The following is a 14218-nucleotide window of genomic DNA, read 5'->3' as shown; positions in this document are numbered from 1 at the left end:
CCCCCCCCCAAGTTTTTTTGGCAGTTCTATGCTTGCTTTTCCGTGTACATTCTACAGTTACATAGTTAAGTGCAAAACAAAAAAATTGGAATGCAAAGAATTGCATTAAATTTAATTTATATTTGATATTAAGTTTTTAGTTGAAAAATATCACGTGAACCCCATATATCCCATCACCCAGTTTCAACTTATCACCTGTTAGCCAATTTTTAAAAAATCTATATCCTTTTCATATCAACCCTCTATAATTTTGAAGCAGAGCTCAGGCATCTATTTAATCCATAATATGTTAATAATATCTTTAGAAAATAAGATTTTTTAAAATACCATTTTGCATGTAACATTGTAAATAATCCTGTCAATGTTCCATTTCCAGTCACGGGTGTATGAAGAGTTTATCTAATCAGTATCCTAAAAAATAAATAAATCAGTATCCTGTATAAAGTCTGTTAAGTCTCTGAATCTGGGGTCCTCTTCCATGTCTTTTTTTCTCTCTTACTGTTTATCTGTCAAAGAATACAGGTCATTTGCCCTATGTCCTAAGGCAGTTTCCCACAGTCAGATTTTGTTGGTTATATCCTTGTAAATTGTACCTTTGATGTTTTTTCTCTTAGGTTTTGGTATTAGAGAGTAATGCTAAGTGATTGATAAACAAACCTTTCTGTGTTCTGGAATAATTTGAGTAATTTTGGATAACTGCTAAATACCTATCAGTGTTTATAGGGAATCTGCATCTAATTGGGAACAGATAGTTTCAGGCTTATTTCATTGACATAACCTTATGATGAAATAAACTGATAAAAGATGGCACACACTGATCTAGAACACACAAGTATGGCAGAGTATTTAATGCAGTGTTGGACTTTTTGTTGCGTAATTATTGCTCCAAACAGGCCCTTTTTTTGGTGTCTGTTTCCACAACCCCAGTGCAGGCCACCATCAGCTGTCTCCCAGTGGCCTCCTTGTCTCCAGTTGTATTTACTTCAGATTCCTTCTTACTGTTGCAGTGCTCTTTAAAAATACAAACATCATGACATTCTTATTTAAATATGTATTAAACAATTGTGGACTATTTGATGCATTAATTATACACTAGCATTTTACAATAATTTCTGCTATCTGAAAATACAACCTGGGTGAAGAAATAATCAAATAATGAATAAGTAATTAAAATGTAAAAAAATATATATCAAATGACAATATGGTTAAGTTTTATATTCATAATTATATGTTAATATATATTAAATCTGAGAGAAGTGATCTGGAGGAAAATTCATGGGTATAAAAAGTATACTAGAAACCTGATCTAAACTGAACATTAAGGAAGTGTCTCTTAAACTGATGGTTGATAAGAGAGCCAAAAAATTAATATTGGATAAGGCAGGATGAGGGGAGACCATCCCAACTGGAGTGGCATGTGCAAAGGCAGGAGTGAGCATAATGCATACCAGGAAGCCTGCGGCTGACTAGAGCAGAGAGCTGTGAGAATGTGGGGCAGGAGATGAGCAGAAAAGCGGTCAGCAAGGACAAACCAGACAGAGCTTGTAGGCTATATGAAAGGTTTTTATTTTTGGTCTTCAAGTCCTTGGGAAATTCTTGAAAGGCTTTAATTAAAGTTAAATATAGGTCAAAGAAGTGTAAATTTTCAGATAATAATTGCTTTAACAAATCTGCAATCATTGGTTTTAACTGGGAAAAGGTAATTATTTAAGTATGTTTCTGAAAACAGATCATGTCTTGTGTCACATATTCCTGTGTTAATAATTTAAATTCTTATCATGGCATTTGCTTCTTGGCGATAGGGTATGCAGTAAGGACACTGCATTTTAATTAAGAGGCTAGCTGAGAAGTGAAACTGCCTGTAATCATAAGAAGCCATCGTGATGATGTGGTCAAAGATGGAGGGAAATATTTATGTAGGAATTGATGCCATGTATTTCTCAAGTAATTATTCAGTAAGAAAAACAAACTTAACAAAGAGAAATAATTTTATGAAAATGATTATTGGGGAAAAGCTTTTAAGCAACTTGTCATTTGAAGAATTTCTGAGTTAATATTTTCTAACTTGTTTCTATTTCTTTGTCTTTATAGGAGAGTAGTTATTTTGATGGAATTAGTAGTTTTAAAATCAGCTGAAGCAGTTGGATTAAAGATTGGCAATCCAGTGCCCTATAATGAAGGTAAAAAGCTTTTTTAAAATTGGTTTTAGCACTCAGTTGATTACCTGTTTATAGATCTGGAATTCCACCTTTTGGATTCATTTTGATTTGTAGGTCTTAATAAAGCTAGTAATTTGGGGGTGTAGAACCAAGTTATTTTCCCCCCAACAGTGGATAAGTGGTGGTAGAATTCCATAAAGGAAAAATCTGTTCTTCTCTACATACAGCACTGGCAGTTCTCATGAATGTGGTAGGAGTGTGTTTCCCATGCTAAATAATTCTTAAATTCTCTGTGGATACCAGTGGGGTGTCTTATAATTCAGTTTTGTCCTGACAGTGTCTGCTTGGAGTTAGCAGGTCTTACATGGTACATACTGTGTACAACTAAGAAGAAAAGGCATTTTTATTTCATATGTAAACGTGTAAAAAGTCCATCTTAGAAGACGTAGATAAGTTACTTTTTTAAAGAATTGTGGTTGAGTGTGTATTTGTTTGTGTTATATAATATTTATATCTTAAGCATTCTTAAGTGTACAGTTTAGTGGTCTTGATCCATCTCCAGAATCTTCTAACGATCCCAAACTGAAATTCTGTGCTCATGAAAGCATAACAGCAGTTCACGGTAACTGCTGTTCTATTTTCTGCTTCTGCCAGTTGGACTACTCTAGGTACCTCAGAAATTATAGTTAAATTTTGATGGAAATTAAAAGCAAGAGATCAGCATGATCCCATAACCATGACTTTTTCAGCCAGGTAATGGAAAAAACAGAGCTGGTAATGAGAAAGGGACTTTAGAGTTTAGGTAAGTTTGAGAGTAGAAGAAAGTGAGGGCCTGGGCACAGGTGGTTTAGCAAGAATTTGTGTAGTTTCACTGTTCTTTGAACATTTAAATCTTTTAGTTATTTCTAATATATTTCATGAAGCAGGTGAAAGTTTTTTTTTTCTAGCCACTTCAACTTTATCCCAATACTGTAACTCATCTTTTCTTTACTGATTAAAAATGTTCAATATAAAAAAAAAAATGTTCAATATAGAATTTCAAAATACTATTTCAAGAGGTACCTTGTCAAAAAAGAGCCAGTTCTTTATGCATTTCAAATAACACTATAAATTTAGAGATAATGGAAAAACTAAAAAGTAAACACAAAAATTTGTTAATATTCTGGATTCCTTTTTCCTCTAAATAAAATCTCTGGAGTTTTCTCTCCATGGAGAGAAGTAAGGAACAAACAATTCTGTTTAACCTTTTAATTTTATGCTAAATTTACTTTACTCTAATGGCACAGTTAGCTCTCATTTAGTTGTACCAGTTAAGCATAATATTGGCAGAAGGAAATGAAATTGGTATATAATATGCCTATTTGAATTAGGGCCTTGGAAAACCCAGCAGGAACTAAACCCCGTGGTGGGAAAAGGCTCAGGCAGGTGTCGGGAGAGTTTTTCCAGCAGTGCTCACCATTTTTGTCCTTCTGGCACTCTAGGAAATTTTCTAGCTCCTCTTTGTGCTGCAAGCACTCTGTGAGCAGCCCTGATTAGGTTGACTTTGACCTTTGGTGCCAGTCACAAAGGTGAAATCAAATTTCATTAATCTAGTATTTCCTCTTATTTCAATTTTAACATTCTTCAATTTCATAGACATTTGTAGAAAGGATGAGGGACAAATAAATAACCTAATGGTATTGCACTATTTTCTGCTTGAGAGACATGTTCATTTCCCCTTTTTTCCTTTTAATCTTCCTATTTCCTTGACACACCTGCTTCTGAACTCCATTCTCATGTCTCCCTGCTGTGACAGTTCACTAGCACTTCACGGTACCTAAGGCTCTTTCAACTCTTATTTTCTACCAACTGTCAGTTGCAAAATAAGTTTGCTTTGTTTGCAAGGCCGAAGGGTAGAATCCTTTCTGAATGTCTCCTTTTCCTTTGAAGCAGGAGCACTTCAGAGACAATTGAACTGCTTTTAGGTTTTTCTTACCACCCAGCCTTTTCTTCTGATACATCCTGCCGTGAACACACAGTTCTGTTGATGACATCGATTTGTTGCTATGGAAATAGTGGCAATGTCACAGATTCAGCCTAGTAACTTTGTTCAGGTTCATGCAGGAGAAATAGGCAAGGCTTTAGGGGAGAACCTCATTAAAACTAAAAGCTATCAATTATAAGCAGGTGAAAGGTAAATGTAATCAACCTTCTATGTAATAAAAACAAAACTGAATCCCTAGAAAATCCACTGCATGCAGTTGAGTGCACAGCATGAATTCTGACCCATGGAAGTCTTCGACAAACATATTTACACTTTCTCAAGAGTATTTTTCCTACTTAAGTTTAAATTTTTAATCCAAATTATTTGCACAAAAATGGTCATTCTCTTTTGATCTTCAGGGCATGGACAGCAGCAGGTAGTTCCTTCTCCAGCCTCACCAGCCAATCCACAAGCCAGCAAGCCCCAGCAGCAGAATGGGAGCTCAGGAACAGGTAAGATTGCCACATGGGTATACACTTGCTGACTATGTGTATCATGCTTTTGAGTAATGTTTTGAAATTTAATCTAACACTAAAGAGATTTTTCAAAAATCTGTTCATGACAGTTGCTTCTTGCAAAGAATAACTCCAATTTTCATTGTAAAATATGTGATTGAAAAAAATGATTAAAGATAGTCTTTCAAAGATACTTAAAATGCCCTTTTTGAAAAACCAGAATGATGTACAATATATTCTCTGGTAGTTTCTCATATCTTAAGTTTAACACCTTGTAAATTTATATACCTTTTAATTTCTTGCCTTTTTAGCAATACAGGATCTGCTTATTAGATTTGGCTTATTTCTCTCCAAGTTTCACATATTCTAGGGTATTTATCTTATCTTGAAGACAGTGTCATTAATGTTGGTCATAGGTTCATAGTCTTATAGATGGGAAATAAATTCTTTTAACTTTCTGCAGCAGGTCCTGCGAGGACCATTTGGTTTACTTCCTGGCCTTTACTTTAGGAACGTCGAGAATTGCCTTTGAAAATTGACTTGTAGAATTTGGTTGGATATATATTTCTTTTTCTGTCATAGCTTCACATAAAGCACCACCACTCTTTCCCTCAACTATTAATTTGCATTTTGCAATGCTGAGATCCTAAGAAAAACCAAGTTGATGTCACTGATGTTGCTGTGAAACTTTCAGGACATGTGATGTTTTCCCCTTTGGTTCTTGATGTATTATCTACCATTATCTACCTTGCAGTATCCACCTACCTATTTTCTAGCTCCCTCTATAAATAGATTTATTTATACTCAAACCTCCAATTATGATACTGAAGGGACATGGTAGAATAGTTTATCTTAAATGGCAAATAACATAAAAGTATAATATAAAAATCATGAGGCTGAAATATAAATAGTATGTTACCCCACTCCTTCCCCTGCAGATTATTTATCCAGTAGTCAGTCTGACTTACATTGAGATTTGTCTTTAAAAATCTCTGAAGTTCTCATCAACTGGGTGGGATGTATATTGAGGGGCAGCTTCCTGGCATGAAACTAGAAGAGTGTATGCATTTTATGTAGTTGTATGCTACATACTTAGTGTCTTCACACACAAAGCGCTTGTGCCTCCTTGCATACTGTTGAGGTAATTATTACAGTTATGTGTTTAGTCATCTCTCTTTGCCTTCCTAGTTAGAATAGAAAATTTTGAGATCTGGGACAGACTGTATTTGTAGCATTTAGTAAAAATGCTACAAATACCTAGCATAAAGTAGTACATGCTGTGGAAACTCAATAAATAAATGAGTGCTGAGTAATGGCAGATTTACATTTCTAGCCAAATTCCATTCTGAAGAAGTGTTTTGATATAGAAGATATGAAATCATGGGACTAAATTATATTTTCTGAATTTGGAAGTTGAAACTACAGCAACAGTGTGCTTCTAAGGAATGCATCTGCTTTTAGACTTTAATGAATTGTTTTCAAGTACAGGTTTGCCGCTTAGGTTTGGATAAAGGAGGCAGAAGAGATCTTGGTGGTCAGTAACCTGCCTGTCTTGGACCAAAAACTGATGCTTGTGCTTTGCACCCAACTAAAATAATTTCATTGGCTTCTGGACTTTTCAATCCCATAGACTAGTTAAAAACTGCCTGATGGGGATGTTGTGAGGCGATCCCTTTGTCATAGTATCCTGTATCTCAGGTGGCTCGTTCACTATGCCCCTTGCTTCCAACCCTCTTGCTTTTCTCAAGCAGCTAAAGATTTGCCAACAGTTTTACTAGCTAAGAAGACAGATTTTCTTTCTCTTATCTATTTTCTTGCCCATTGATGCAAGAGGAAATTTTAAGAAGGGTGGACCTCCATAAGAACCATTCCTTTTGACCTCAGGGCTTCAGTCAGCAAATGTAATAGTGAATTTCTGTGGCCCAACTTTCATATTTGATTGCTTTTCTAGCCTCTTTGGATCTCCATTTCTAAAAAAGGAAAAACTTTGCTTCTCATTTGCATTTCACCAATGATATGTCAGTAATTGAGTTACTAACAATTTACAGAATGCAAGTAAAATAATGATTGTTCTTTTGTGTTTGTTTTAAAAGGCTCCCCTGTAACTAAGGCTTATGGTTCCTCAAAGATATTTGGCAAATCTGGAGGTAGCAGTTTGGTGAGCGCTTCTGGGGGAACACAGTCCAAGGTGGTGCCCATTGCCAGCCTCACCCCTTATCAGTCCAAGTGAGTTACCCCATAAATAAGTTCAGAATTTACTTATATAACAGTATAAAGAGATTATTAGGGGTTCTTGAGTTATTTATATGTGAACATCAATGTTACCATGCAGAAGTAGGTTTCCTTTTTTTTTTTTCTTGAGGGGGAGGAGGGTACAAATTGTGGAAACTTTTAACTCTTATTTAAAAAATGGCAAGAAGAGCAATGCTTGCTACCATAGCCTCTGGAGTTTTACTCATTTTGAAGAATTTAAAATGAAAAATATTTGATGCTTAAAGAATTAGTTAATAGACTTATGAGTAAAAATAATTCATTTTCTTATCATATAAGTAGGTAACTTTTAGTCTAAAAATTACTATGATTTAATTGGTTAAAAGAATGCAATAGGGCCTCCTTGGTGGCACCGGGTTAGTCTCAGCACTATCAAACTATGGCCAGTCACTTAGCCTGAGTTCAGTCCCTGGCCAGGGAGCTGACCCATATAGGGTGCAGCAGACCTTTTCTGTCTTGCCTGCTGCTCCTCTCAGCAATGTATTTTAGTAGATCTGCCTGTTCTGCTCCCCACTCTGTCTCTGGTGAATCCTTTCACCTCGATACCTCTGGCCTATACCCCAGTTGTTAATAGGCGTTAAATAAAAATAAGTCTTAAAAAAAAATCCTGTATATATTAATCTCACCAATATAACCGAAAAGATGTTTCTTTCATAAGCATTTTTCCCCTCAAAAATTTGTTTTAGCAGTTGAAAATTAGTGAGTTCGCTTGTTAGAATTCTCTCATATGTATTTGTGTTTGTTTGTTAATTCTGTGCAATGTAAGAAAAACACAGACCTCTGAAATGATGGATAAGGGCACCAGGGTTGGGTCTCAGATTTTGTGCCTCCTTTCTAACTGTCTTCTCTCTGAGTCTTAGTGCTTTAGTTAGTGTGCTTGCCTTGGTGGCTCACCAACTCCATATTCCATAATCTTGTTTTTGTATTCAAGATAATAGAAATGAGACAGACATTTGACACCAGTTACATCAACTTACATAAGTGAAAATAGTGGCAAAATATAATTGCCGATGTTACTGTATTTTCTTAGAACCTTTCATTAAGGGGATATTGTTGCCTTGGTGATGCTTTAGGGAGAAGGCGAGCATTTGTAAATTTACTTATTTGACAGGAGAATGAGTTAATATTAAATCACCTGTGTGTTTTACTATAAGCTGTCAAACCTAGGTGTGATCTTGGGGTTTAATTAGCTGGATTAAAATACAGCTAACATTGATAAATGGAATATACACAAGCTAAAAAAGGCTGTAGGAAGATGATAGGGTACCTTTGAGATCTTTCACAGTTAAGACTTTGAACACTAACATGATCTGTGGTTTTCAGGTGGACTATCTGTGCCCGTGTTACCAACAAAAGTCAGATCCGCACCTGGAGCAATTCCCGAGGGGAAGGGAAGCTCTTCTCTATGGAACTGGTTGATGAAAGCGTGAGTGTCACTTGGGAAAGTGAGAGTGGTCAGAGGGCTTGGCATCCTAGGAGATGAATAGTAGTAGACTGAAAAGAAACATGATGGCAATTGTTTTTTCTCAATTGTAGTATTTTGCTGCTGACTGGAGCAAAGAATTAGAGGTCATAAATAAAAATCCTTGATCTTAAACAAGAGCATTTGTAACAGCAGAAGTTAATTTTCTAAATGTATAAATAGCCTCAAGACAAGAGAAACCAGAGATGTTCTGTCTGATTGACTGCCAGGCTTAGTTGAAGACCTTAGGAGCCTGATATTTGCTTCTGAGCATTGTGGAGCTTTGAGCCACAGCAGAAGTCATCCGGTGGCCACTTGATAAGCAGATGGTTTTGTGGGTAGAGGGCTCTGGCTGTGCACATTCTCTATATGCCTGCCTTAAACAAAACCAGATCATGAAAGGAAAACATTGCCAACTTGTGGAATCTCAGAAGTCTTGTCAGCTGCTTCTCTGTCTATTCGTTTTGTCTTTAATTCTAATGAGTATGTCCGGCATTCATTCAGCTCTCTGAGAACAGAAAAGGATAAATGGTTTATTTTTGCTTTTTGGAGGATGCACTGATACCCCATGTATCGACTGATGGCAGGTTCACTATCAGAACCTAATTTTGAACTTAACAATAGTCTCATATGTCAGTTTGCTAAAATTTCAACCGCTTATAAAAGTTTATTATCCATCTGTAGCATCTTGACTGATGATGGAAAAGTAAAAGCAAAAACTCAGATCACAAGTAGCTTGAAAACAAGCCTTATTATAACATTTTTGGCAACAACTCCTGAATGTGAAGTAATGCCTTGCTTAGGATGCGGGCGTGAGGGAAGCTGGTGAATCATTGTGCTTCGGCGCTTTCCCGTGGGCTTCAGTCGTGTCACTCAGGTGTTCAAAGCATTTTATTTTTGTTGTCAGAATATTAAATCCACTTTGAGTTTGTTGGGTTTTTTTTTTTTGTTTGCTTGTTTTTAGGTTTCTAACTGAAATTTATTAACACATGATAATCGGATCAGCTAGTAAAACGTATGCTGTTTCATCAGGTTTAATAACTTTAAAGTGTGACTATAAAATGTGTTTCTGGGGTGTCTCTGGTCCTCTCATGGATCCCATTTACAATTGTCCTGCTGTGGAGGTGTCATTTTAACACCAAAGTGTTACATTTTTCACTGGTAAAATTTGATGAACCCCACAATTCTCACCTGTTCTCATGTGCTTCTCTAGGGTGAAATCAGAGCTACTGCTTTCAATGAGCAAGTGGATAAGTTCTTTTCTCTTATTGACGTGAACAAGGTATGTTAGTATTGAGTCGGACTGAACACGTTGAGTGGTGGGGTGAGGACGAAGGGTTTCTTGCCCGTCAAAGAGCTTTGTGATGGTAAAGGTGCAGTTTTAGGTCCAGTTTGGTGAACTGTCCTATGTTTATGGCTCGGCTTCTTTTGCAGGTCTATTATTTCTCTAAAGGCACCATGAAGATTGCTAACAAACAGTTCTGTGCTGTTAAGAATGATTATGAGATGACCTTCAATAATGACACTTCTGTTGTGCCATGTGAAGATGGTCATCACTTGCCTGCAGTTAAATTTGATTTCACAGGGATTACTGACCTTGAGAGCAAGCCTAAGGACTCGCTTGTTGGTAAGTTTTGTATGAGAATAGAGAGAGCGGTAATGGCTTATTTTATTGGCTGCACAAAGGGGCGGTAGAAGACTTAGAGTGCTTGTTGTTTAGCCTTCGGGCATGCTGTAATGGGCGCCTTGACCGTCCTCCTCTCAAACTTTTTAGACATAATTGCGATCTGCAAGAGCTATGACGACGCCACTAAAATCACAGTGAAGTCTAACAACAGAGAAGTTTCTAAGAGAAATATCTACTTGATTGACATGTCAGGAAAGGTGGTGACCACTACTCTGTGGGGAGAAGATGTAAGTACCTGGCTGAGCGGTCGGAGCACGTGCAGGAAGACAAGATGGAAAGCGCTCCTGCAGCGGTTCAGTGGCTGTGGGCTATGGCCATGTAGGCTGTGCTGGCCCTTCCCAGCGAAAGCTTGGGCCAGGGAATATTTGAAATCCTTTATTTGATTTACTTTTATGAGATTTGCTAGGATTTAAGTTTTGAAATGCTCTTTCCTCTGACTAAATTAGTTTTGATGTATCTCTAAACAGATTTTTCTGTGTAAGGTTATCTTGTATAGAGTCAATGTGCCACTTACTGCATTTGCTCTACTATTGATGGTTTTCTTGTTTCCTATAAAAACGTTCTGTGTTCTTCCTGGCAGCGACACTTGTTTGTGTCTGTTTGATGCTTTTGTTGTTATACAGGCTGATAAATTTGATGGCTCCAGACAACCTGTGATGGCTATCAAAGGAGCCAGAGTTTCTGATTTTGGTGGACGGAGCCTCTCTGTACTGTCTTCCAGCACGGTCATTGTGAATCCTGACATCGCAGAGGCCTATAAACTTCGTGGATGGTAGGTTTTCGTGGGTGGTGAGGCTGGACGAGGACCTGAGCCTTAAGAAGAGCTTGTTCTCTTGCTTTTTATGATGAGTATGTGAGCTGTCTGCTGAGCAGAAGGCTTCCTTCCTGAATGGAGCGGTTCCTGTATTTCTTAGAGGTACTACACCTTCAGAGAGCGTGGCTTTAAAGCCCTTAAACTGACAAACCTGTAATCCTGTGACAGATCTGGAGAGTTGAGGAGGCAATTAGAGTGGAAATACTGCTTGCCCACCAGGATGCTGCCAGAACAGGATGAGGCCAGGTTAGCAGCCGTGCATTGAAGGACCAGAGACCTGAAGGCATCTTTTTCCTAGCTTAAAAGCAGAGAGGGCTCTGGTGTTGGGGAGAATGTGCATGTTATTCCATCCAGTCTTTGATGCTTGCTCACATCTTCTAGTGTGTATTCTCTGGATTCTGATAAAGTGTGTTGTGAACAATGGGCTTTTGTTGGCATTATATTGTTACTCCCAGAGCACTCAGGAGATGAGCGAGCCTATTAAAATCTCCTCACTGTATCTATCTAGCTTTTTAGGTGTTAAAACTGCCTTAAAAGAGCACTTCAAACTGAAGCGTGATATGCAGGAATTGATGTGGTCAGGGAAAACACTTTAGCTAGGGCTTAAATCATTTGTATAGCTATAGTCATAGGAGGGAATGTGTTTCTTTCCAGTTAATGCCTTAGGGTTTGACTAAAGAATTAGCTCATATGACATTCTCCATTTTTGTTTTGAGTAATGCGAGCTAGTAGCACCAGCATTGGAATAGTTTCATGAAGTATCTGTTGAAGTGTTCATATCATGAGTATGACCCAGATGTTCCTTGTTTAGATCAATAGCTGATGATATACTGGAAAGCAGGGTCCCCTAAAGATCTTACCAGAAACAACCATAACTTTGTTGCTTGATTGACTTCTGGGCTATGGAGCTTGACCCTGGTTAATTGCATGCCCAGAAGAAGGTCTTCTTATTTTATGTTATAAACTATGATCAACATAGAAAGACATGGCTGTCCTCAAGATTAAATAACTTGCTGTTGATTAAAACTAAGTTGAATGCACACACCACACATAGGCAGATAGAGGATATTTAAGACTGCCTCTCTTCTTGCTCTGTTGACTCCTGATAAGCTGTCTCTGGTGGCAAATGTCTCTGTGGAATTTTTGAGACTATAAACTTGTGTAGCTGGTAGTGGGGAAACAGATTTATGATCCTTTCTGTGCCTCTGACAGATTTAGCCGCTTAACTGACAGACTGAGAAGGCAATTGTCTACAAGCATAGGGCAACATCCATTCTGTTAGATGGTCTCTTTAAGGAACTGGTTTGGTTAGCTTTTAGTTTTCCTCTTCTTGTATTACACTGGCACATATTTTGTTTATTTAATCTCAGACTCACTCCTCCATGCCAGAAGAGTGTTTCTGAACCACTTTCTCCCTGGCTCCCTTTCCTTCCTATCAGCTGATACATGATCAAGAAGTATATAGTCAATTTTAATAAACAGCTTGGCAAATTAACTTTAATTTTGGCATACATGAAATCTCACTAAGATGATAAATCTGCAAGAAAACAAATCACATGGAGTTTTATCTTTTGCACTCTTATCAGGCTTAAAAGATCTTTGGCTGGTTGCTATTTGTCAGCTGTCTCTTTCATTCTGATACATTTAATAATGATACTGTGTCATTAATAATGATACTGTGTCAGCGGCCCAAACAACCTAGTCAGAGCTCTAAATACTCCTTTTTTGTTGTTGACATTCCAGGTTACTGAATGCTCTGGCCATTGTTGCTATGCAGAGCTAATTTGAGAAGAGGTTCTGTGGTACTTTGGTTTTTCTTGACCACTGGGGGGCATCAAAGCAGTTGAGATAAAAAGGTCATTGAGTTTCCTCAGTCTTTAGACTTAAGATCCAATGAAGACAGTATAGTTCATGTGACAGAGACCTATGAAAATTGCGGGTAAGGAAGCTTGTAGCTGACGTAGAAAGAAGGGCCATATTCAGTTTGTACATTGTGTGATGTTCTGTCATCATTCTTCGTTTGTTTTTCAGGTTTGACTCAGAAGGACAAGCCTTAGATGGTGTTTCCATCTCCGACCTGAAGGGTGTGGGAACGGGCGGGAGCTACACCAATTGGAAAACGTTATATGAGGTTAAATCGGAGAACCTGGGCCATGGAGATAAGGTGTCCTGCATTTGTAACTTTTTTCACAAAAGTAGACAAAAGGAGTTTTCAGATCTGATTTCTGGTACTTTTTAGATATGAATTTTTGAGCTAAGATTTTTAACTTTGACCAGGGCATGTTAATGGTTGAGAATTGCTGCCATGGTGAAAGTTCTTATTGAAAGCATGTTGGAAACTGATTTAGAAAGTTGTTTCATTCTTAGAATGATTGTAACTGAAAATATTTAAGCTGCCTTCGGATCCGTATTTCTTTACTGTGATTGTTCTTGCAAATTGAAGTGCTCATATACCAAGGAGCGTTAGTCAGGCTCCGTGTCAGATATTAGGCATTCACATGTGCTTCCACGGGCTGGAGAAAGTTAACTACTTACAGCCAGTTTTCTGAAAAGAATTGGCTCGGATGGTTGACTTTAGTTGCAGTTTCCATTTCAGTGTTGTATTGAATGACTCCTACCATCTGGATCAAAACTTAACATTCTTTTAAAAGTTCAATATTTGAATCATTGATTTCTCTTTTTATGGTCCCCAAAACAGCAATTCCCAGTTTGTTTTCATATCATAACAATATACTTTTTTTCCCAATAGATTCTTTTTTAAAAAAGATTTCTTTATACATACAGAACAGGCCAGAGGTGCAGGGGATGAGAGGATTCAACAGAGACAGAGTGGGGAGCAGAATAGGCAGATGGATGAAGTACACTGGACGGGTCAGAGAGGTCTTCCTCGCCATGTGGATCACCTGCGGGGGTCAGGGATCGAACTTATGCTGAAGTGGCTTTAGCTTCTTAGTGCTGCGCTTTAACACACTTTGCCACTAGGGAGGGCCCTGAAGCTCCATTTTTTAGTAGTCTGAAGAACCTCCACACAGCTTTCCATAGTGGTTGGACCATTTTGCATTCCCACCAACAGTGTAGGACAGTTCCTTTTTTTCCACATCCTCACCAACATTTGTTGTTGCTATTTTTTTTAATATATGCCATTCTCAGTGGTGTGAGATGGTATCTCATTGTGGTTTTAATTTGCAGCTCTTCTTTGGAAAAGTGTCTTTGTAGCTCTTCTGCTCTTTTTTATATATAATAGTTTGTTTTTACATCATTTTGTGCCTTTTTCCATCTCAGTTATAATCCCTGTGGGCTTCCCATCACCAGATCACCCTGTGCCATCACCATAGTCCAGTGAATTC

At 37.7% G+C, this 14218-nt stretch overlaps 1 protein-coding gene across 1 annotated transcript in view; it reads left to right on the top strand.

Moving 5' to 3' along the window:
* RPA1 (replication protein A1, 70kDa) overlaps positions 1 to 14218 on the top strand; it is a 42175-nt gene that overhangs the window by 17698 nt on the left and 10259 nt on the right. The window contains exons 5-13 of the mRNA XM_012726638.1: positions 2092 to 2180; positions 4542 to 4634; positions 6731 to 6863; positions 8232 to 8334; positions 9584 to 9652; positions 9805 to 9997; positions 10145 to 10284; positions 10681 to 10829; positions 12903 to 13035. Of these exons, the coding sequence (XP_012582092.1) occupies positions 2092 to 2180; positions 4542 to 4634; positions 6731 to 6863; positions 8232 to 8334; positions 9584 to 9652; positions 9805 to 9997; positions 10145 to 10284; positions 10681 to 10829; positions 12903 to 13035 (1102 nt within the window). The remainder of the gene's footprint in view (positions 1 to 2091; positions 2181 to 4541; positions 4635 to 6730; positions 6864 to 8231; positions 8335 to 9583; positions 9653 to 9804; positions 9998 to 10144; positions 10285 to 10680; positions 10830 to 12902; positions 13036 to 14218) is intronic.

The sequence above is a fragment of the Condylura cristata genome, unplaced genomic scaffold (assembly GCF_000260355.1).
Source record: "Condylura cristata isolate star-nosed mole 26May11 unplaced genomic scaffold, ConCri1.0 scaffold00017, whole genome shotgun sequence".
NCBI lineage: Eukaryota > Metazoa > Chordata > Mammalia > Eulipotyphla > Talpidae > Condylura > Condylura cristata.
Note: the sequence above shows the minus strand (reverse complement) of the source record. Positions and strands in the feature narration are given on the sequence as shown.